At 28.3% G+C, this 23943-nt stretch overlaps 1 protein-coding gene across 8 annotated transcripts in view; it reads left to right on the forward strand.

Moving 5' to 3' along the window:
- Window positions 1-23943, forward strand: part of LOC129960295 (uncharacterized) — a 75512-nt gene that overhangs the window by 30354 nt on the left and 21215 nt on the right. The window contains exons 1-3 of one of the 8 annotated variants that reach the window (XM_056073615.1): window positions 15591-15672; window positions 19257-19321; window positions 22743-23007. In XM_056073615.1, coding sequence (XP_055929590.1) covers window positions 22834-23007 — 174 coding nt within the window. In that variant the 5' untranslated portion in view covers window positions 15591-15672; window positions 19257-19321; window positions 22743-22833. Of the gene's footprint in view, window positions 1-2167; window positions 2310-15572; window positions 15673-16005; window positions 16090-19256; window positions 19322-22742; window positions 23008-23943 lie in introns of those variants that run through there. The other 7 variants (XM_056073620.1, XM_056073616.1, XM_056073617.1 and 4 more) reach the window with 7 other exon arrangements.

Here is a 23943-nt window from a genome sequence, read left to right on the forward strand (position 1 = left end):
AAAATGTCCATCTTTATTCATCAAACCTTCTAATTTCTCCTCAGTTTTAAATCGGCGCAATTTAATTAGATTATTTTGTTGCACGACTTTAAAATTATTTTCAATATCCACAATGCATGGTTTGATGCAATGGGATATTTCCTTATTTATCCGCAATATCTGTATTCTTACAATAGTATCTGCATTTACCATCTCTTCAAAACATTGTGTGTACCTTGAGAATGTTTCGGTCGTAATATTTTCTCAACAGAAGCAAAAATGAGAAACAACAAAATATTAAATTGCAACGTTTCTAATTAAAAAAAAGAATAGAAACTGCTATTGGTCTTGAAAGTTACGGATTTTAGTTAAGTAGTAATTACACTACAAAATTAGTTAGGTAGTAAAACTAAAAAATAAAGACATAAACAGAAGTGATTTGGGTAGTGAAAAAGGGTAACCTTTTCAGCTAAAGAATTGATTTATTCAAAAAACATTTTTTTATTTATTTAGCTTCAAGAATTGAAATTGTTTCAAAATGAAACGAAAATACCCACTTCCCCTACATTTAAGACTGATAACATTCAAGAAATTTCGAATATATTTGAATCTATTTGGATATGACATCTGAAATTTGGAGTCTAGCTTCCCAACCATATGAGTCATTGAAAAAATGCAAACAAAGTGTTTCGAAATTTTTGTCAATTTTAGGGTAATGTGTAGCCATAAAGATATACAGGAAATGAATTATCATGTGCATTTATGAATATGGGGACATTTCATTTGGTTATGAACTTCACTACCATGTGCACATTCGTCTGATAACTATAAAATCAACTGTAAAATGAAATTTAAGATGGAGTGGTCTGTATTGAAATGATTTAATTTATTAATTAATAAAAATTAAACAAAATTCTGGCGGTATTCCGAGATAACTTCCCAAAATATTACACCACAAAACTGATTTTATATCAACTAAGGTTCAAAAAATAATATTTTCAATGATATCAATATTTTAACCAGTATATTGTTTCTATTCTTAATGAATTTTTTTTAAAAAAAAGATATTGTAATAATATTCTCCAAAGATTTATTTTCCAAAAAATGAAAATAAAATATAGCCTGCACGAGCGTATTATGAGTGCGTGAGAAAAATTAGATTCTATCAACGCGTTACCATTAAGTTGACAGAAACTTAAAATGAAAGATTAAGTTAACTCTTAATGCAAACTAAACCTAAGAAAGGGAAATATTAAGCACACGTTTGTATGAAATGGAATAAATATTAAATGTGATATTTTCTTTAAAAAAACACTAGAAAAAGTTTTTTGTGATGATTTAAAATAGCTATATTATTAATTTAGTTTTATTTAATATAGGATATCTACTTTATTCAGCAATCAAGAGTTAATTTCTAACACTTTATTAATTGACATATAGATATATTTTCTCTATTTTGCTTATAAATACTCTAAGTTTTTCAAATTCAAAATAATATTAAGTTTGTTTTAAGAAATAATATTAAGTTTGTTTTCATAAAATATTATTTTGTTAAAAACAAAATAATATTAAGTTTGTTTTTAATTAAAAGCAAAGTTATTTTTTTGCTTTTAATTAAAAAATCTTTCTCTTGAATATTTTTATTCTATATAAAAATTTGAATGCCCAAATTAAGTAAATGCCTATCACAGTAACAAGCTTTTTAAAAAAGGAAACGGGAAGAAAGCCAAAACTGTTAAATTTATTACACCATATGTCCAATGCGTCAGCAAAACACCATTTGAATTATTAAAATTCCTTTTTCAAACAATAATTTGTAGCATGATTTTTACACTTTTTTCGATCTAGAACAAATTTAAATGTGGAAGCTATATGAGATGCCAATGATTAAGGTCAATGAATTATTTTAAGCGTTAATGATATGCAATATTAATATATCAATAAATTAAATGTTTTATGATAGAAATATTTCGTCTTTGCTACACAGATACAAAACACATTCACAGCCCACACAATGCAGTAACCAGTAACAAGGACTTGTTTTTATTGTCATTTCCTTCCTCCGCTCCAACTTGCAGTGTTTTATTACTCTTTTAATTCGTTATCAAACATCAGTGATGGTAAATAAAGAAGGGCGTAGAACATTTTTCGCAACATTTGGCTCATTTTATGCAAGATTTTAAGTACGTTCAAAAGCTAAATTTCCCCAAAATTACAAACAAGTTTGGTTTGCTTCACAAATATCTTTTTGCTTTACAGTGTTTGCTAATTAAGTATAAATTCATTAGTTGTTGATGTACTTTTCAAGTGTTCTGTCCCAAAGCACTCTGGTAAGTCTCTCTTTGTTGTCAATATATTATTAAAACTCTAACGGCATAGCTCAAATTCTATTTGAGATTATTTAGAACTAATATTTTAGAAAATGATTATCTTTAAAGGAATATCTTAAGATTCCATTAAAAATTAGAAATGTGTTTTCTTATGGTTACTTTCTTCTATCGCAATATAACTATAAAGGGGGAAGAATTTTTTAAATTATATTTTAATTTATTTTTGTAATTAAGTAAGTTTGTTGTAAATAAACTAATTTGGTTTAATTTTAAGCAATAAAAACTGTTTTGAATTCTTACTCTACTTGATGAAGAAAATTAATTCACAGAAAACTTTAAATACTAATACACCAAGTGATTAAAAATCAAGAAAAAGATTTTAACTTTAAAAACAAATTAATTTCAGATCGCGAAGAATAAGTTAATTTGAATAACTACTTCGCATTCCAAAACACACTCACACATAACCAATAAAATTTGACGCATCACTTGCTGATGAGATGCCTAGATGAATTCATCATGGATCATTTCTTTAAAAAAAAACTAAACATTTTTTTAGATTTCATTGATCAAAAGAATTTTACTTGAGTTTTCAAAAACAATAATAAAGTTACTGAATTCAAGAATATTATATTTAAAACAATGCAACATTGCGATTCTAAAATTACTCAGTAATTCTTAAGTACAATAATTCTATTTTATCATTTAAAATATCCATCCAGAAGAACATAAATCAATCAAAACCAAAAAATTTCAAAATCACGCTATATTTTTTTAAATTAAATAATGAAAATGATGACGTAGTAAAGTCAATCGGGAAAAAAGTAAATTTAAGTTTAAAGTCAATAGCTTAAATTTTTCGAAATTCAATTCTGTCAAATGAAATTTACAAAACAGCAACTTTATAAATCAATTTATAAAAATAAAAAATATATATTTAGCATTCAAAATTAGGCTAATAAGCAGATACAGCAATTAAAAAAAAACTTTTAAATACCTTTAAAATGTAAGCAAGAATGCCTTATGCGAATGTTGATGTAGTTTACTGGTCTATGAAATGGCTCCCGGAGCCAAGAAAGACTCATTTGTTCACTTGAGAACGCATTTTTTAGCAGTTTTATAATGATCATAAGTAAAAACTCTTATTCACATTACATCTCAAATGAAAAAGAAAATCTTTATATTTATCCGAACGCTTTATATTTAACTCTTAAGCTTATAAAAAGCAGTTCAATTTGTTCTGAAAAATTCTTTTTTTTTTATCCTTCTTTCACTAACTGGCAATGTATATAATTGGATTTCTCTCTCTCTCTCTCTCTCTCTCTCTCTATCTATCTATCTATCTATCTATCTTTTTTTTTTTTTTTTTTTTTTTTTTTACCATTTATAACGACGCGTTTTTTTCTTAGTACTTCTCAGATACCCCGTTTTTTAAGAGATTATTGATCAACCCACAACAAGAACAGGATTTTTCTTATTTAAAATGATTTAATGTTTATTCCTAAAAGGCTAAAACAGAAGTGACACAAATGTGCAACAGTACGCAACATAAGAATTTTATTACACCTGATGAATAGTATTAATAATATCATTCTTTCCAAAATAGGTTAATTCACAATTTAAAATGTTTCCAGGCTGAAGAAGACTATTATAGAATTTATATTCGCTAATACAAAATTATATTTTATAAAAGATTGCTATCACGAAAAATTTTATAAATTTTCTAATCCCCGATCTTCACCAATGCAATTCCTTCAATGTTGGATATCAGTTTTTAAAACCATGACCTTTAATATAATATAAGAAGCAGCATTGTAAATATAGACAACTTATATAATTTTTCTTTAACGCCCAAATGAATTTAAAATACATATTTCAATAAATTCATTTTAAATTATGTTTAAAAAATCAAGAATAAAATAAGTATTAATTATAATGAAACTCAACTCGGAGATTTTTTATTTCTTTGGAAAATATTATCAAAAGATCTGTCAAAAGTCATTTTAAAAACCTTTTTATAGATATTTATTTTTAAAAAAATTTAATTTAGCAAAATATCACAAAAATAATTATTGATTTTAAAAAAATCGAATTTCTTGTATTACCTCAAAGCAGAAAACAACGTAAAAAATCCAAATGGCGATTAAATTTCTAAATTTAAAATTTAATATATACTGGATGAAAATTTGCTTAGAAGCTTAGTAATACATGTTAACATCTTAGACAACGCAAAACAGAAACGAAAACATGTGTTGTGTTAGCTATACAAGTTAAATGTGTTCTGCAAAAAGGACGCTGGAAATTAACAAATTAACGTGAACGACTGCAAAGAAACGTATTCTATATTCACATGAATAAGAATTTTTTTGATAACATTCTAAGTAATCATTATCAACTACTACAAACTGAAAATTGGAATTATCTTAATGTTGGGTAGGAAAGACCAAATTCATATCTAATTTGTCCATCGAAACACTATACTTTTTTTCTTGTTTCTTGTCAGTAAAAAAGAAAGTTGATTTTTTCCAGATTTTTTAAAAACTTTTTTTAAAAAATTGCTGAATTGATTTTAAATTTAAAATGTTCGTATCAGATCATTTTAAAATTAACTTTCAATTTATTATTTATAAAAAAAAATTATTCAATATTCGAAATAAAAAGCACACTAAACCAAACATGATATATATTTACTTGGAATTGCAAATATATATATAAATGATAACCTCTTTAATTTACATAGAAAAAATCTATTACATGTAATATTTACAATTTAAGTATCAAAAATTTTTCAGATGAAATTAATCTATTTACAAATATTTTCCAGGTTACATATATACATTTTTTTATAAAAATTTGGTGTCAGTGTCTTGCTTGAGCTTCATCCATGATTCAAGAAATTGAAAAAAGGCCTCATACTTCCACTCATCAGATTTTTGCTTTCAGGAAAAGTTTATCTTTAAAATGCGAATAAGAAATAAAAATTTTCCATAGACATATTATATGAATATTATTACTGATTATATATTTTTGTTTTTCATTTATATTGCTAATTTTATTCATGATGAAATTTTACTTTTCATCCATTTTTATTTTCCAATTTTTTTTTCTATTTAAATATTAAAAATATACACATGCAATAGTTTACAGCAAATAATGCATATATTTACATGTATTAATAAACTCTCAACATGCGTTCTATGAATACTTTTAGCCAAATTTTCCGAGAAAGATTAGAGAAAAGTTTAAAAGCCCATATCTTTCATAGAAAAGGTAAAAAAGTTTATAATTTCACACGTTTAGCATAAAGCGAATTCTCTGAACCCAATAAAATATTTAATCAACTAAACATCTACATACTGATTACTGTTCCTCTGAAATACTAAACAACTGATTCTGTAGTAAAAGTTCTGATTTATGTGGCAACCTACCCAAAGGATATTCATGCTCGAATCACTACATATTAATGAAGCTCAATGTTCAACTTTTAGAAAAGTAATCAAGATATTTTGGATTAAAAATAAATGAAACTACTGAATGTCATCTCTAATTAAATGACTTTTTTTAATCATAACAATCGCAAATTCGATTTTACCTGAATTACTGTTTGCATTGCCTGGGTTCTTTTAACTAAACTCACATATAGTTCTTCATTCAATTTTCTTAGTGAACTTTTCACTTCTTCTAAATCATCTGTCCCTGAATCAATACATAAATCAGAGCGGACATCCAGACGCAATAAAGAGAGCAAATTTCATCTCGTTTACTTAGTTAATATCTTCATTTCTATTACAGCAGGGCCACATATTTTTTGTTACAAACATTTATCAGTGAAACATTCAAAAATAGAGTATTTTGATGACAATATGTTATTTTGATGACGTATTGTTAAAAGAATGTCTATTTATTACATAAAATGTGCAATGTTTATCAAGAATCAAGCTTTACCCTATTGATCGTTTTTCTCATTCAATCTATTTCCATACTATATAAATAAAATTTCAATGGGATGCGAGTTAGTTTTCAGAAGAATTACATATTTACATTGAGTAAGAATTCTTGGCCACAGATTTAAAAAAAAAAAAAAAGGAATCGTCATAATCTTGTACAATCCTAACTGATTTGTTGCATTATGGCATCAGGATTTGAAGTCATAGTCATTTTTAGCTGGGTTGAAATCTAGTTTAAGATGCCCCTTCGCCTAATTCAAGGATGCCAATAATACCGGATAAACAATCAACAAGGTTGACAAAAAAAAAAAAAAAAAAAAATACTTAAAAAAATTTTTGCTAGTCATCTTAATTTTTTTAATTTGATATTTTGGGCATATTTAGTGAAATGAAAGAGTGCTCTAAACTATACCTTAACCTTTCATTTACTAAGCATGATAATCCCCCCGGGGGGGGCACCTCAAAATGAGGATGAGATGCTTCCGGCATGGTGGTTGGATCTCGCCACCCTGGAGGGTACACTAATAGGTGGGGGATCTGGCTCCTCCCATCGATGATGGGACGTACTTCCTTCGGGGAGGGTTGTACTGTGGCCGGTGGCGGCCCTTAGGACTCAACCACAGTGCCCGCCAATGTTGCTGTTGCGGCGGTCCGGTCATTCAGTTTTATGGTTTAAATCCGTGTGATTTCGGGCGGGGCGGAGAGTTAGATGGTTGACTTACTAAGCATGATAAACCCCCGGGAGGGGGACACCTCGAAATGAGGATGAGATGCTTCTGGCATGATGGTTGGATCTCTCCACCCTGAAGGGTACACTAACAGGTGGGGGATCTGACTCCTCCCAACGATGATGGGACGTACTTCCTTCGGGGAGGGTTGTACTGTGGCCGGTGACGGCCCTTAGGACTCAACCACAGTTCCCGCTAATGTTGCTGTTGCGACGGTCCGGTCATTTATGGTTTAAATCCGTGTGCCTTCATGGAGGAATACTGTTGAATATTTTGTGCTAACAGAATATCCATTTTATGAAATCTAAATACTTCAAGAAATTACTGAACATTGCCTTTTGAAGGGAAAATTACAAAAAAGTTAGGCCAATTATTGAAAAGATGCCACACCACTGCCTCAGAAAAAAATGAATCTCCTCCTACCAAATCTAGAAAAGATTTTAGATTTCCTCTACTGTGGTGCGACTTCCAATGATTAAAGAGGTAATGAATAGTAAGTGAGCCTTGCTGTAACTCAAACCCATCTTATCGCTCTACTTTTAGATCTCCATTGCTCAATAACCAAATGAGATAATAAATTAACAGTTTTACTAGTTATCGTTACTTGCGCTTTCAGTCATTTTTTGTCCAGATTGCGCAGTAAAATAGCCATAAATAAAGAAGTTAATTGATGGAGCAAAATAGTTCTGTTTCAATCGGAAATACTTCAGAAGCATTGACTCCGTAATAAAGCACGGCCATCAGATGCCTCTTATAAAATGACGGAATTATTCAGACCATACTCTTTTTTCTTTTACATCAGTGTCCTAGCTTTTATTATTTTATATGTAAAACATATTTACTTCTGAACATATTATTTTATTTCTATAATGTAAAAGCATTCCCTTAGATTTCTTTTAATCATTCTTCTTGAAAAAAAATTATAGTTTTTGGAGGCCATTGTGATAATAGAATAAAAAGTGAAAAAAACATTCATAATGGCATTTGCCAGTTCAAAATTTGTTCTTTCTCTCATCATATTGTTACGAAATTTCCGGGTTCGTTTGGATAGTGGAAGTTATATGGTGTGGAGAACGCTCAATCAGCAGGCGGCAGTAGAAAAAAACAACGACGTTTATTTACACGAAGACACACAGGACAGCACAAAGACGACAACTATATCCCTCTCGATTCCAGCGGGGCGGTTTGAGAATTTACCCTATAATATCCACGTGGGTCGGTTTGGGGCGGCTGTTAGCCGCTTTAGGGGAGATGGGTATTAAAAGAGGCTCCTCTACTGAACACTCCAGGAGGTCCTCGTTATCTTCGACAATCGCGGCTTTTTCACAGTAGTTTCCCCTGTGCCTTAGGGCGGTAGGGGTTGAGGAGGGATTCAGTAAATAGGTTGTTGGCGTACATTTTGTATTTTGAAAGGATTTTAGTTTCTATTTTCACGTGTTGTTAGCTCAAAATTGGAAAGATTTTATGGCCATTTATAAAAGAAATTTTCCACTGAAGTTCTCTGGTAACGATGAATGATATATAAGGATACCGACACGTTGTTTATTTTTCGGACAAGCATCAGAAGCCCTTTTCAGTAGTATGACTATTGTAATGATATAAAGACAAACCATTGCATTGACACTGCGGCCTATTCACATCGCAGTTTTCTCACAAAATGGGTAGCGACAGTTGTTACTATGGAAGGAAGTCGTTTTACACTCCAAGCATCTTATTCTTTCATCAAAGGACTGTCGAAAATTCTGAGGCCGTGTACAAACTACCGCTTTTAAAATAGAATTAAAAGACAACAAAAAAAAGACAAAAAAAAAAGATTGGGAGTATTCTTCATCGCCCTCTTTAAAGAGTGAGATAAGTTATATAAATACTGAGTTCCTTTTTAGAATGCCATTCTGAAAATTTCTCTTCAGTTGTGAATTGCTACTCTTTATTTTATGTACTGTGAATCGGGTGTTTGGATTATCAGAGTAATTTTTCTATTGAAACGCTTATTATTTCTTCATTATGAGTAAAAGAAATCGTGAACACACTGAAGAAGAAATTAAAGCAATTTTACTTGATTCTGATGAAAGTGACAGTGATCTATCAGATGATGGTTGGCCAAAAAATGATACTTTAGCTGATCTCTCGTTTATTCTAAGCAAAGAAGCAGGAGATGAAACTAACGTCGGTCAGATGAACGAGAGAGAGAGAGATGAGGAGTCAAAAAATGTTATATAATGTACATATTATCAAAAATTTGCAAATGATTCCCTCGTGTGTAAATTTGTGGAAATTTAACATGAAGCTTTCGTTCAAAAATTTATCTTGTCTTAACAATACTATAGAAAACTTCACATAACATTTTAAAATCAGAAATTCAGCTTGAAAAATTCAACATGACAGTTCATACTAAAAAAGTAATATTTATGATTAATGTAATTTTAAATGTGTTAAATCTTCATATTTAGTTTATGAAAAATGTAATGTTTTAGTAAAATGTTCAGGCTGAAAACTGAAGGAATGTATTTTCGAAATATATTTCGCTGAGTAATTTTTCCCCAGAATTTTATTTCATAAATGTTTGTATTTCATTATTAAATGAAGTTTTAAAAATATGTTAACTCATCTATCGAAACAATTCGATAGATGAGATATATAAGATTTGACGTAATACATTCCCTTGGTTAGAAAAAATTTGAATAGTTATATTTTAAAAGATTAGTAAAAATGAGTGGCAAAATAAAGATATTTTTGGAATTTATATTTACCCTACATTCTTTTTCGATTATTTAATGTAAAAGCAAGAATGCGTAAGGTTTTGGGGGAAAAAATGTGAAAACTTCTTTAAAAATTTTTCTAAAACTTTTCTCTTAGTATCACTATCGTAAATGCAAAATAATATTTTATATTTAAAAATTCAATAAAGATAATCGTTTATATTGAAATAAAGACAATAAAAAAAATCTTAGCTGAGTGTTGAAAGAACATATTATTTTCGAAACATCTTCCAAAAAGAGTAATAACATTTTTTTATCCAACGATTGTTTTTATTTTGGTATTAAATGAAGATTTAATACATTATCTTGTTTATCACTGAAAAGCATTCACATCTATACTATGTTAAAAAATGAACTAATTGCATTGATATATATATAATGTATGTTTTACATTACTATGGAAAAAAATTTTACATGGTAATATATAACATATTATTTAATTTTGGCAACAAAAAAAATGTAAAAGCCTATTGAGAATCAAATAAAACATAAAAATGTTTTTGAAATTACTAGTAAAGCAAGTTTTTATTTAAATGGTTTGTAAGCCTAACATAAAACTTACAAAAAAAAACTATTTTCTAAATTATAGAATAAATTTCAAATTTTTTGTAAAAAAAAATACCCCACAAAGATGATGAGCGAAACACTTCACACTAAAAAATATAAATACATTAGAATAAAACTTTTAAGCTTATGGAAAATGAATCTCGTTGTCGAAAACCGCAAGGCAATTATTCAAGGTAGAGCGTCGACATTACTTCAGAGTGAGGGGTTAAACTGCCCCTCAGCTAGGAAAAGTCCATGTCTTTCAGAGCCACGCTGAGAAAGTCTGGATGTTAAAGGGAGTGCCACTTGAAAAGTGCTTGGATGTTAAGGAGATATACAGCATAGAGAAGACAATTATCTTCAGCCGAGACGTGCACACAACAAGAGTCTACTGCAGACAGTAGCGCACAACTTAGTTCAGCACTAGCTTGACTCCGTCGCTGCTCTGCTAATCTCTGGAAGACTCTTCTTCACCGTCGATTCCGACTACTCCCCCGGCAGCTGCAGACTGCCTCCTTTTATAGGTCTCAGGAGGTGGGGCTAGAAGCCTCTCAACCAATCAGGAACTTTCGAGGCGTATCTCGGTTCCCAAAGGACGGATCGGGAAAATCCTCGTTGTTTCGGGTATAATCTATTTTGGCGCCAAAGTCACCAAATTCGTCACCAAGTCGCCAAATGGTCGCCAAGTTTGTCGCCAAGCTCTGGTACCTCCGACGCGACACCCGGACTCCGTTCAATACAGAGGACTGTAAAAGAGTCTTTCTGATGATGGAACCAACTATGCTGGGAAGCAGCATTACAGATTCGTAACAATATTAAATCTATTTTGTATTACAAGTTGCAATAGTGTACAACTAAAATATATGAAGACAAAATAAAGAATAAAAACTCGTAACTTCCTGGATTCGACGATATGAGAATTTGAAATTGTTATTTGTTGCCTTTGGCTATTGCTATTCAAGTCGATACTTCGTTATCCACTTTCCGTCGTAGATGTTTGGTGATAGCTAAAGGGATGCAAGAACATTGGCAATGATATCAGGGACCAATAGCGTACCCAAAACGGTGTAAAGGAACATATACATATGCTGATGAAAAACATTCCAAATGCCACTATGTAGCAGAAACGTGTACTTTAAATAATATCGGGGAAGTGGAAAACCATCTATATGAATCAGAAACAGAAATAAAGGTACAAAGCTTAAGAATTCAATATTCTTCAAAAATTATATAAATTTATATAAAAACGACACAATAATTTGAAAGATATGATATATCAAATTATCGCAGACGCAAACTAACTAACAAAGAAAAAAATTGTTATTCTGGGAAAATTTTGGATACCATCAGTCATAAATGTGTTTCCAAGTTCTTCATATGTTAATTAAAAAGAGAAGAAGAAATTTCGATATAATTTATTTTAGAATTATTATTGTTAGAATAACCTAGGTTCATTTATTCCAAAATTGAAAACAGAATTGATTGTAAATATTGTGTATTTTTTACCAAGGAATATGCGGGCAAATCAAACAGTCAACCAATGGGACAATTAATTAATCTGCTTTTTCATGTCTAATGCAAATCAATAGAATTATGGAAGTATCAAGAAGAAGAAAAATATCACGCACTTTCCTTGTTAAATATTAACAGTTGAAGGAGCATTGTACAAGAGCGAAAACAAGCCGTAATATCTATTATTGATACTGTCAACATTCAACAGTTTACTTTAGTCAATGTTTCGTTTTGAAGCCACACTACGACTATGTTGAGGCGGACTTGGAATTTTGAACAGTGGTCAGATGACGAGGACGGCACTTGAACATGCGACAGGGAAAAAAAAATTAGAAAAAAAAACTCACTCCTATTACAAAAGCAGTAATTCTGTCTATTTCCTGTGACTGAAATGGATTTACTCTAAAAAGTCGTAGTGATTATGGTTAAATTAACGGAACTGATGAAAGCAAGGAACACGATATTATATATCCCAAGGTTTCAAACATCTCGGTAGGAATTTTCAGCGATTACTTGGATTCCGAATTGATGCTCGAGTTTAAAGGTAGGAAGAACATTTAAAATCGTCTGTCAATAATGCATCGTTCAAGGGATATCGCCTGAAATATAAAACGAAATTATATATACTAGCAATGAAATAATCTTTTTTAAAAAGTACGGGCCAATGTTTTTCCATTATAACTGCAGTGTCTTTTTATATGTAAGATTGGAAAATACGAGGATTACAAATCCTTATCAGTTGAACATTTTTTGCAATTTGTACTAGTAATTTCAACTCATGGAGGAGATATAGCAAACGCAATTTTGAAAACTTTAGAATCATTATGTTTGGATTTAAGATACATAGGATTTCATGGATATGATGATGCTATAAGATATATAATCCATTCCTGGAGCATCTAATGGTGTACAAGGAAAATATTTTTTAAATTCCCATAAGCACTATATATATACATTGCATTTCTCATTCTTTAAATTTGGCTACTTCAGACTAAGTCAAGAACATTCATAATTACTTCGGAGTCGTTGAAAAATGTTATTCATTCATAAATACTCTAAACAAATAGCGTTTTGCAAGAGAGAGGATTAAAACAGTGCCTTTCTTCCAGAAGGAAAAAGAAGAAGAAAAAAAAAAACGCTGAAATACTACACCCTGCACATGGAATAGAGAGACAAGAATCTATTATGGTGGTGATGGAAATACTCCATCCTCTTATTCATGCTCTTGATTTAACTGAAAATTGCTTGATGTGGATTTATCTGCTGGAGTCTGCATTCTCCATCCTGCATTTAAAAGCTCCAATTTTGTCATTACTTTATTTTCGATAGAAAAAATAAATTTTTTTCTATCGAATTTATTTTTATTATTTTTCTCTTTATAACTTTATTTATTTATTTTATTTTATAATTCTATTTATTTATTTTTATTATTTTTCGAATGATATTTTTATTATTTTTCTTAAATGTTCTGTATTTTTATACTTTTTATAACATGATGAAAATTAAATTATTCTTTTATCAGTTTTAAATAAGAAAAATAACATTTATTTAGCGTACTCTTTAATTTTTATTTAATAATTCCGTATTGTAGATACGATAATGATCACAATTAAATGATAATGAAGATATGCACACACACCCTAAATTAATTTCTTGGTATATCATTTGTAAAGAGAGACTCATAAATTATCTGAAAATTTTCCTCCGTTGGATACAGAGTTAAATTATATAGTAATATCAAATTTAGAATTGTGAAGTGAAAAAAACATAAAAGTTAAATTAGCCAGAGAACTAAGTAAATTTCGACATTTTTTAATTTTATTTTGCTTATTCATTCCTTCATTTTTTTTCTGGTTGAAATATAAAGAAAATGAGTATCCGCCTTAAAAGATGAACTGATTATAATTATACACCTTTCACTTATATATTTTTACACGAAGGAGCAACTATTACTTTATTTTAATACCCTAAACTGAAACCCACCAATGACCTAGAGAGTAAACGTTGTAAAGACCGAGTAGTTTAAATTGGAAGGGGGGGGTGATGGGCTCTATTCTGACTGTGCTCTTATTCAATGAAATTTCAAAAACATGTACACTGATATGTGCTTATCATGCTAGATTTTGTAGAATGTCTCCACGATGTTGTTCAACATTTTGAATGCCATGCAACATCGCAGCAATATTCAGGGCCGGATTAAGACTTCTGGGGATCTTTACTTAATGCAAGTCCTGTGGCCACCTTTCCTCCTCTTCTCAACTAAAAAAAAGCGATATTTTTTATTAATTCACATTTAATTTCTACATAAGCAGTTTTAACTATCAATTTCAACTAAGTGAAATAGAAAAATATGTACTGCAGAGTTGGAACGAATATCATAAAAAATCCAAAATTAAATTTAAAAATAATTTTATACAGAAAAGAAAAATAATTACAAAATTTTTGGCACAATCCAAATATTATTTAATTATGAAATCGCACATTTTTTGAAATTATAAAACAAACTTTTTTGTGGGTATTATATAAAGCAGGTAATATAGAAATTACAAAAAGTAATTAATAAGAGATCTTATTGTAATAATTGTCCGAAATTTAAATCATACTTGATTATAATTTGAATATTCTAGAGAACAGGGAAAAAATTGCAACTTTAATGGAAGCATAAAACTAAATTACTCTGAAAATACAGAAAAAAAAAAAAAAAAATTGTGATCTCGAGGCCACAAAAATTTAGAACCTGAATTACGAATCCGGATTGGCCATTTTATCTGTTCAATAGTCTAGTCCTGACAATATTATTGGTTGCTGAAAGGATTAACAACACATTGCTCTCTGCTGTTTAACTAACTATTGAAGCTTCCATGACTCCGTTTAGTTTTTTTGCAATTTAAAGTTGCAAAAAAAAGTCGTAAGTTGTGACTAATTCAGACTTCTATCTTGCTAGAAGAAAGGAAGTGATTATGACAGGTGACACTTTCCTATTTTTAGGAGATATTGTAATATATCTCCACGATGTTCAGCAATCGGAATGTCGTTATCCTGAAAATAATGTTGGGCATTTTGTGCTTATAGGCTTATGCGCTTATTCAAAACTAAAGAAATAGAAATACCAAATTCGGTAATTTCAAAGATCCTTTGGCCATAATTATCTAAAAATAATTTAAAATATTTATTGGTAAAGTTTTACAGTTGTGGATTGAAACCCCAAAACGCTGTAAGTGGAATAATAATAATAATAAAAGAAATAAAGACTGAACAATTATCCATAAATTCTGTTTTGCCACTTTGAAAAAGAATATTGGAAAAAGAAATGAGAAATAAGAGCTTTAGAAATATCGAAGGCGAACAAAATATGCGCTTAAAACTCTCCATGAAAGTGACAATGAGTGAGTGAGTATAATCTGAAAAGGAGATTTTCTAAGTTGCTTAGACCACATGCTCACATTACATGCTAGAACATGATATTCAAATAGAAATAGAGTGAGGAAAAAAAAAGAATTAAACAGCTTTTATACTGATAAAAATGTTTTCCTTCAAAGATTGAAATGATATACATTTATTATATCATTTCTTAAATAAAAATAAATTGAAATCTTAAAAAATAAATTGATAATTATGAATTGATTTGAAATAATAAAGTAAAATTGCTTAATGCACATAATATTCGTTCAAGAATAGAGATCAAATGTAATTTAATTATATATTATTCACCACGCTATTTATGCGTTAAATATCGTTTCTAATTATCATAGTATATCGATTCATCAAAGAAAAGAAATCGTAATCTATGATAAATCAAAACACTGGAGATGAAAGCATGTATTTTGTTTGATAGCTATATAAACACACTTATTTTTTTAACCATCAAAAGGTAACTGCTCGTTTGTTTCAAACGAAGCTGTATTGTTTTTCGCTTTCTTAGTTGTTTATATTTTAGTTTGTAATTTTCTATTTTGTTCTTTAATTCTGTTTGACTGCGAAAAATTGTTATCCTTGAAAACTTGTTCGTTAAGAATTTTGGGAGTGGCTGTTGTTCTCATCATATGTTATGCTAACTTATTAAAGCTTTTATATGATATTATACTGCACTTTGTCTTTGAATCTTGAAATTTAGAGGAAATATTTTTCAGTTTACGATGAGTTCGACTTTAAATATTGACAAGTTGCGAAGTTAATAGTTCTTTCTATTTTGTAATAAATAAACTGTCCTAATACATGCATTTTTGTCAGTTGATAAATATTATACTTTCTTCATTCTTCGTGGCTCTAAGGCTATTTTAATTTCTTGGTAAGAGTTCATTACAGTTCGTACTAGTAATTCAGCTTGAAAAGTTGTTAATGGAAAGCTTTGATAATTATTTATCGTTGTAGTTGTTGTTGTATATTTTATATTTCCTTTCCATTAAATATTGTGATTATATCATATCTTTTAATATTAATTAAAATGATTCATTTTATTAAAATTCCAAATTTGTTGCCCTTTTTCTTTAATTTTCACCTAAAATTTTATCCAGACTTGGCTTTAACTCAAAAGAAGAAAAATAATTTTGATTGAACATTTTTTCTTTGATTACCTAATCATCATTTAAAGCCTCAAGTATTGCTACATTTTTGTCTTTTACTTTTTAGTGACTTTTAAAAAATATCTAATTATTCTAAGTATTACCATGTAATACATCAGTATCAGATGAAAATTAAATATCACTTTTCTTTACAACACATATTAACATATAAAGATATATTTTTTAACAACTTAAATATTCCAACAACAGCTAATATAATGACACTTAACCTTATGCGTCATAACCACCCAATATCCCGTTTGACACAGTGCTTTGGGATGTTTAGGTGAATTTAAGGGATAAAAGGTTTTTCGGGAGGAATGAACCAAATGTTCGTTATGGAGGGGCAGGGGTTCTGTTATGCCTGACAGTGATTTCATGAGCGGCTTTTCAAGTCAAGCTATGCCTGCTGAGAAATAGGACATGTCATATAGTAACTAAGGGGATGAAACATTATTTATCAGTAAAGAAAACCTAAATTCAATAATTGTATTATTTTTATTATGATTGCTGTAGATTTATCAGTTTTTTTATGCATAAGGTGTTAAAATTTCAATTATGTTATGATATCACATTTCCTTCGTCTTTATTTATTTATCTTTATTGACACTGATTATTCAAATATTTTTTAGAAATTTTTTTGCTCATGTTTTCTTTTCTGATGCATTATTTAATTACTAATCAATTTTTCTAAATTTATTGCTTTACCAAAAACCCCAATTAAATATTAAATTAAAAATTTCAACGATTACTATTTCTTTTCTCAACTTTTTACAATTAGTGCATTTTTGAAAAATATGGTGTCTTAATTAAAATCAATTGTGGTATAAAATTTAGAAATAAAGTAAAATTTGTTGCATTCAGTTTCAATTTTGATGAAACTTCTGTAAAAATAATTGAAAAATTATGAACTGATTGAGAAACATCTACATATGTTCTAAAAGTACAGATAATCTTATCATTTTTATTATCTTATTTGTCAAAAACTTCTTAATTTTATACAATTACAAAAATTTTACTGTTTGCGATAAAATTTATTTTGTCTTAATTATGAAATTAAATAGAAGATATTAATTTTAATACAGAGACTAATTTGAATTGCTATAAGAATTCTACTAGATCATGCAATAGAATTTTTTATGAGAATGAATAAAATGATCATTTGAGCAATCAATAGCCAATAGCAATAATTCCCCCCCCCCTTTAAATATCAGCAGAGCACCCTCCCCCAATTAGATATTCTTTGACAGTAGATTCTAAAACCATCCGAGCTTTTACGCATGCAATGGGATGGGTTTAATTTGCCAAAATAGGGAGGAGAGGAAAGATGAAACAAAAATTAATTTGGATTACTTTCAGACTGAAATAAAATAATAAGGTCAGAAATGACATATTATTCACATACGCATGAAAAAAAATTGAACAAAAAGTATCTAATAGGGCGGAAATCAGGGTCAAAGAATGACGAATTCCGGAAATATGCTCATTTTTCCGTGTCTCTTTGTTGACACGGTCTCTCTTTTCCATGTTTGAATTACTTCTTTAGGGAATTAAATATACAAGTAGAATGGAAGAGATTTTTACAAATTTCATGTTATGTTATTGCTGATATTTGGAAATTAGAGATGTTTAAAATTTCATATTGGCAAAATAATAAGTTTTAATAGTACATTTTTAAAACCTTTTCATTGGGTTCCTTACAGTTTTTTCAGCCTCAATCACCTTATTTAATATTGCTCTATATCTACAAAATTTGTAAAAATATCATTGATGAGTTTTAAAATGATCAAAAGGTAAATAAAGGCATGCCCACTTTTACTTTAATAATTAAAAACAAGCTTATATTTTCAAGATTCTTGTTGCTAAACTAGTTTCCCATTCATTGAAGATTTCTTGATAGTTTTCATATCCTTTATATAAAGGTTTAAAAATTTTTTTAAGAAACACCAATTCCAAAAAAACAAATTTAAAGTACCAATTTTATTTTTATTATCGAATGTTTTCACGTTTCATAAGTAAGGAAGTACACTTTTCGAGAAAAAATAAATCCGAAGGAATATTTGAAGATAATGATATTTTATGTTTAATTAATTTATCCTTATTTTATTTTTTAAATGTACTCTTAATTCTATGGCAATAATAAAATGCAAACAAAAAAATGTATCTAAAATAGTCAAAACGCGCATGAGTGTTATTCAGCTACAACCAGTTAAGCAAATCCTTCCCCCAAACTACTAACGACAGCAACATGGGGTTAAAAACTGATAATGCATTTCATATACAGCTCTGTAGGTGTCCCCTTCTCTGAGGGGGGGGGAGAGACAATTCCATTCAGTTTTCATCCATGAGAAATGGTCAGGACTTTGAGGTGCTCAAATTTTCGCACTTGCCGGGCTCATAGAGTTGAATATATATATTAGATATATAAAAGATTTAGCTTCTTATTTACCAACTCTATCAATATTTGAATTCATTATGTTAAAATTTTATTTATCGCTGGAAAGACTATAATGAAACTTTTTATTTAAATTAACTTTTGTGGTTTGAAATACTTTTCACTTAAATTTTGTATTCTATTTCTGATTAGTCAAATTCCTGAGTCCTTATATATATATATTAGTTGCAACTGTAAGCTTTACAACTTTTTGTTGTTATTTTTTTATTTTGAGTTTGGAAGGAAATCTCTTTAAACAAAAGAAATTTCAGTTAATACTTGAAGCTTCTGAAATAATAGTAGTTAAAAGTTATTTGTTCTGTATATTTTTGAACAACATTTTTTTAAATGAAATTTTATTATCGGTTATGTTTCACAAGTATATGTAAAGAATTAGCTAATTAAAATATATTTAAAATTGTTTGAGGACTTTTTTTTTTACGGTTTTTTCCCCACTAGAATTTGCTGGCTATTTTTTTGAAATTTGAATAATGTTCTGCATTAAAGAAGGAAGCAGTAGAAAAGTATGTATGCTAAAATTTCTCTTGATTTTTAGTATTTGCTTTTTGAATTTCCAATAGTAAATTTTATTATAAAAAGTGTAAATAATTTTATTTGTTGAACAAGTTTATCCCTTCCTTTCTCATCTTCAGAAATTTAAATTGTGTATGAGGCAATGAAGAAAAATGTCACATTTCTTTATTAATTAGCATATCATTTCTAATTAATTTGGTCATTTTCAAAAATTTGTTGGTAAATAGTATAGTTTTATGATAAAAATTAAACTCTAATATAAACAAATCTCTTATTACTAAGAAAACACACACAGAGCAAAATTTAGGTCATAAATAAGTATCTCGTGTCCTTATATTACTTTTCATTTATATAGTTTCAATCAAGGTTACTTGAATATAGAATGGTTCAGCTCATGTTGAATAGATGCTTTGATAATCTGACTGTGGTGTAAAGCTATATTCCATAATATAATAAATATATGGTGTTTTTAGAAAAGCATCTTTCTAATCTTAATATTTGAAGTGCTAAGGTAAGAAATCATATGACAAAAATATTGCTGTTCGAAATAGTTATATATGTAAAAAAAAAAAAAAAAAAAACCCATTAAACTTAATATTCTTTCTAATATGATCTTTGTGAAAGAAAGTCCTTAAATCTAAAATAATAATAATAACAAAAATGAAAAACTTAAAAATTACAAGTTTTTTTTAATTATTATTTTTATTTTAAAATATATATTCATTAATTTTAAGATGCATATATGTTTTTTATTTCTCATCTAAATGGATCGAAAAATTCAATCGTATATTTTCAGAATATTTTTAAGCCAATTTATAATATTGAAATATGAGATCAAATGAATTATAAATGTTAAATAATTGTTTTCTTCTGTCAATTTACAAATAAATTTCATATACACATATATTGTATCCTTGAAATGTATGCATAAGAATAATAAAATTTCTTTATAATCTTTTATTCAGTGTCATTTGGACTATATTAATTTTATATTTTAAAAATGAAACATTATTATAAAAAACCCTGGCATGAAATATCTTCAACCACCATAAAATTACATTGATTCCTTTTATCTATAACTATTCCATTTATTTGCTGTGTACTGACGATTTTGATGTTTCCCTATTATTAAAAATGTTCCTCTGTAGTAAGTTAAAATCCTAAAAAATTTTAAGTGAAAACATTTCAATCCCATATTCTTTATCCCCCCCCCCCCTCTCATGTTAACCAATACAATTTTATTTTTATTCTGATTAATAATCATCTTTGTTTAAATGCTGAGAGGGGATCTGCATTTGAAATACAAAGCAAGTTTTTTCTTTTGCATTTGAAAATGCAAACCTCTATACTTGATCTCTGTTTTGTGAATTCACTGGATGTCTGATTAAGTGCTCAGCTGAATAATTTTAAAAATGAAGCAGCAAAACAATGTTTTAACTGATCAGTTGGATACATATTTCCAAAAAATTGAGCCTTGAATGTTATTTTTATTTAATTTTTGTTTGGGAAAACAAATATTTCTTTTAAAGAGAAATGAATCATCAAGTAGTATTTTACAATTTAAAATAATCATAAAGGAAGTATTTACAATTCTAGATATCTTTATGAGGTTTTATTATTTATTTTTGAGTATGAAAGAAAATAAGGAGACTTAGCAGACAAATTTGAAAGGCCATATTTATTTCTATTAATCTGCAGGTCTCTTAAAAAAAACTTTCCATTAGATGTATTTTTTTTTTTTTTCTATATGTAAAGTAAAAAATTATGCCAATTATAAAATTATACTTATTTAATTTGTGTTTAGTCTTTCAAAAAAGAAAATGTCTATTTTTAAAAAGATAGATTATTCTGTTGGTATTTTTGTAAATTATGAATTTTTAAAAAATACTGATTATTTTGGTTTAAAAAGAAAGCATTAGGTGCAGAAATAGGAACATTTTCTTTACCGAAGTGCAAGATGGTCACGATTCAATAATCAGATATTTGTGAAGTATTTTTGCCCATTCTTATACCTAGAATGCTCATTTATATATTTCTCTTTAATTTTTACTATCCGAAACAACATAGAGTTCCAAATAAATTTGTATAAGAGTTTCTGCAGTTCATAGTTTTATAGATAACTTTTACCCCCCTCCCCCCTTTTATGAAATGTAGTAGAAGTCTACTCATATTATTTTTAATGAACAATCCTTCTAAATGAATGTCTTTAATGATGAGCAGTTCTCTTTTTATGTCTCTAATTTGTCTCTTTAAAATGCCCACAAATGGTTTTAAATGTTGGGAAGCATTAGCCATTTGATTTATGAAAAACTAGCAGTTGCAATCAAAATCTATGAAAAATAATTTTAATCAATATAAATTTAAAGTAAATTTGTGGAAGTATTAACATTTGCACAAAATAGTTAAATCAGTTGGTTCTTTAGGCTTAGAAAAATAAATTCTGTTACTTCTACAGACTTCTAAATAACAAACAATCCCTCAACTTAATTGCCAATTCTTATCTTGTGTTGCAAGTTTTTCTTATCGTTACTTAAGTACATGCATTTAAGTTTCATTGGATTCTCATTATAGAAACATTGTAGACTAATTTTACAGTCTTTTTGCTATTTAGAGCTATCTTCTATAGAGGCTGTTTATTACCAAAAAGTATGAGCTATATTAATATTTAGCTGTAGAATGATTTTTTAATATAAAAAAACTTTGGCAAGATTTGATATTAATAAACTTGAATAATCAGAACCAGATTTCCCAATGAAATTGATTCTAGATTAAAATTGAAAAATTCAATAAAATGACTGGAAATTTTTCTTGTGTTATCCTCATTGCTCCCCACCCCACACACCCACTTCTAGAAATGGCGGTTAACAATAAAGGATGAGAATGTTGATCTATATAAATATGTATTTGTACTCACGATTAAGTGAGCCAGTTTTATCATTTCGAATAAATTTTGTTTCCTTATAAAAAGAAATTTTATTCTGTTATTCGTTTATGCATCTCAGTTATGAATTTCAATTTGAATTAATAACTGTTTGTGTCTTCATTTCTAAGTAAATGCAAAATTTATTAAAGTAACCAGATTTTTGAATTTATTTGTTTATTACTTTTCATTTTACTAAAAATTGACTAACCAAGCAGTTTTTTATGGATAATAGTTAGATTTTTTGTGTGGATACCCTAATCTTATTGTGTGTTTTAAAATTTAGCTAATATGAATAAGCAAATATTTAGCTTGCATTACAGCATGTTAGCTATGGCATTTTATTATTTTTCTTTGAATATTTCATCTCTGAATTGTAACTAGACTTTAATATTGATAATATATGTTTTTTAACAAATTTCTTAACACAGAATTGTGTGTGTGTGTGTGTGTGTTTTCTCTCACAAACTAATTCTTTCATTCTAATATAGGTGGTTTGAACATCTGAAAATTTGGTGTATGATATTCATATTTTACTAGATTGTGTTTGGGAAACAAGATCAGCATATTTTTTGCAAGGATATGGCCAATTTACGAAGACATTTTAATTTTAGCACAAAATTATCTGTGAACCAAGACCGTGAGATGCCTTTTCCTGTGTCCCCTGCAGGGAAGCCTTCTTACAGGCAATTTGATAAGAATAACTTCATGAATGATATTTGCAACTGTTTGGATCTCTGCTGTGCTTATATTCAAGTAAATAAAATTGTTTCTATTAGTTTGAAGCATTTAATAAACTCCCTTTAGTTGTTTTAGTTAGGTGGACACAATTAGGCATATTCGAATTATGCACTTAAATGAAATTTTTTATGCTTATGTATTGAAATGTAAATAAGTCAAATTTCTTTAAAACTCTTTAAAATGAAATAAATTATTTTTCAGGAAGAAGTATAGAATTTAAAAAATATTCTGACTTTATTTTTTTTCTATTATTTTTTCCTTTATTATCTTATATAAAGTTATTTAGAGCTTAACTAATATAATTTCAGATCCCAATTCAAAATTAATTTTTTATAAATATATTTATACACATGCACTGAATTTTTATAAGAGTTTTGTGTTTTGTTGAACTAAAATCGACTTGTAACTGCCTAAAAGAATTCAAAACCTTAAACGCATACCCAGCTTTCTTTTAATATCTAATCGAAATTTTCCGTATAAAATTTATTTTTATTTCCGTATAAAATTAAGACACCTGGAATGCTTGAAAGATATTTAAATTTAATTAGAACATCGGTTGGAGAAAAGGTCATTAAAAATATATTTATTTCAGTTAAATCTTAGTTTATGTGCCCTTGAGTTTGTCGCTAATACGGTAAGCCAAAAAGATAAGCGGAATAATTTACTTATTAACCCTAACACTAATTTGTTTACTTTTTGCTTGAGTATGTTTACTACAATAATTTTGTGATAAATGAAAATTAAAAATAAACAACAATTAAACATCTGTTAAAGAATTTAAATTACGTTTTATAATTAAAGGTATTATTATTGCTAATACAACATTCAGTGTTATTTTTACAGTGAACTATGAACAAATAATATTTACCCTTTTGCAATTCTTAACGAATTATTTTATTCTGAGTAAAATCGTTTATTTACGAATTTTATCTGAACATGAACTAAAATCAT

The sequence above is a fragment of the Argiope bruennichi genome, chromosome X2, assembly GCF_947563725.1.
Source record: "Argiope bruennichi chromosome X2, qqArgBrue1.1, whole genome shotgun sequence".
Taxonomy (NCBI): Eukaryota; Metazoa; Arthropoda; class Arachnida; order Araneae; family Araneidae; genus Argiope; species Argiope bruennichi.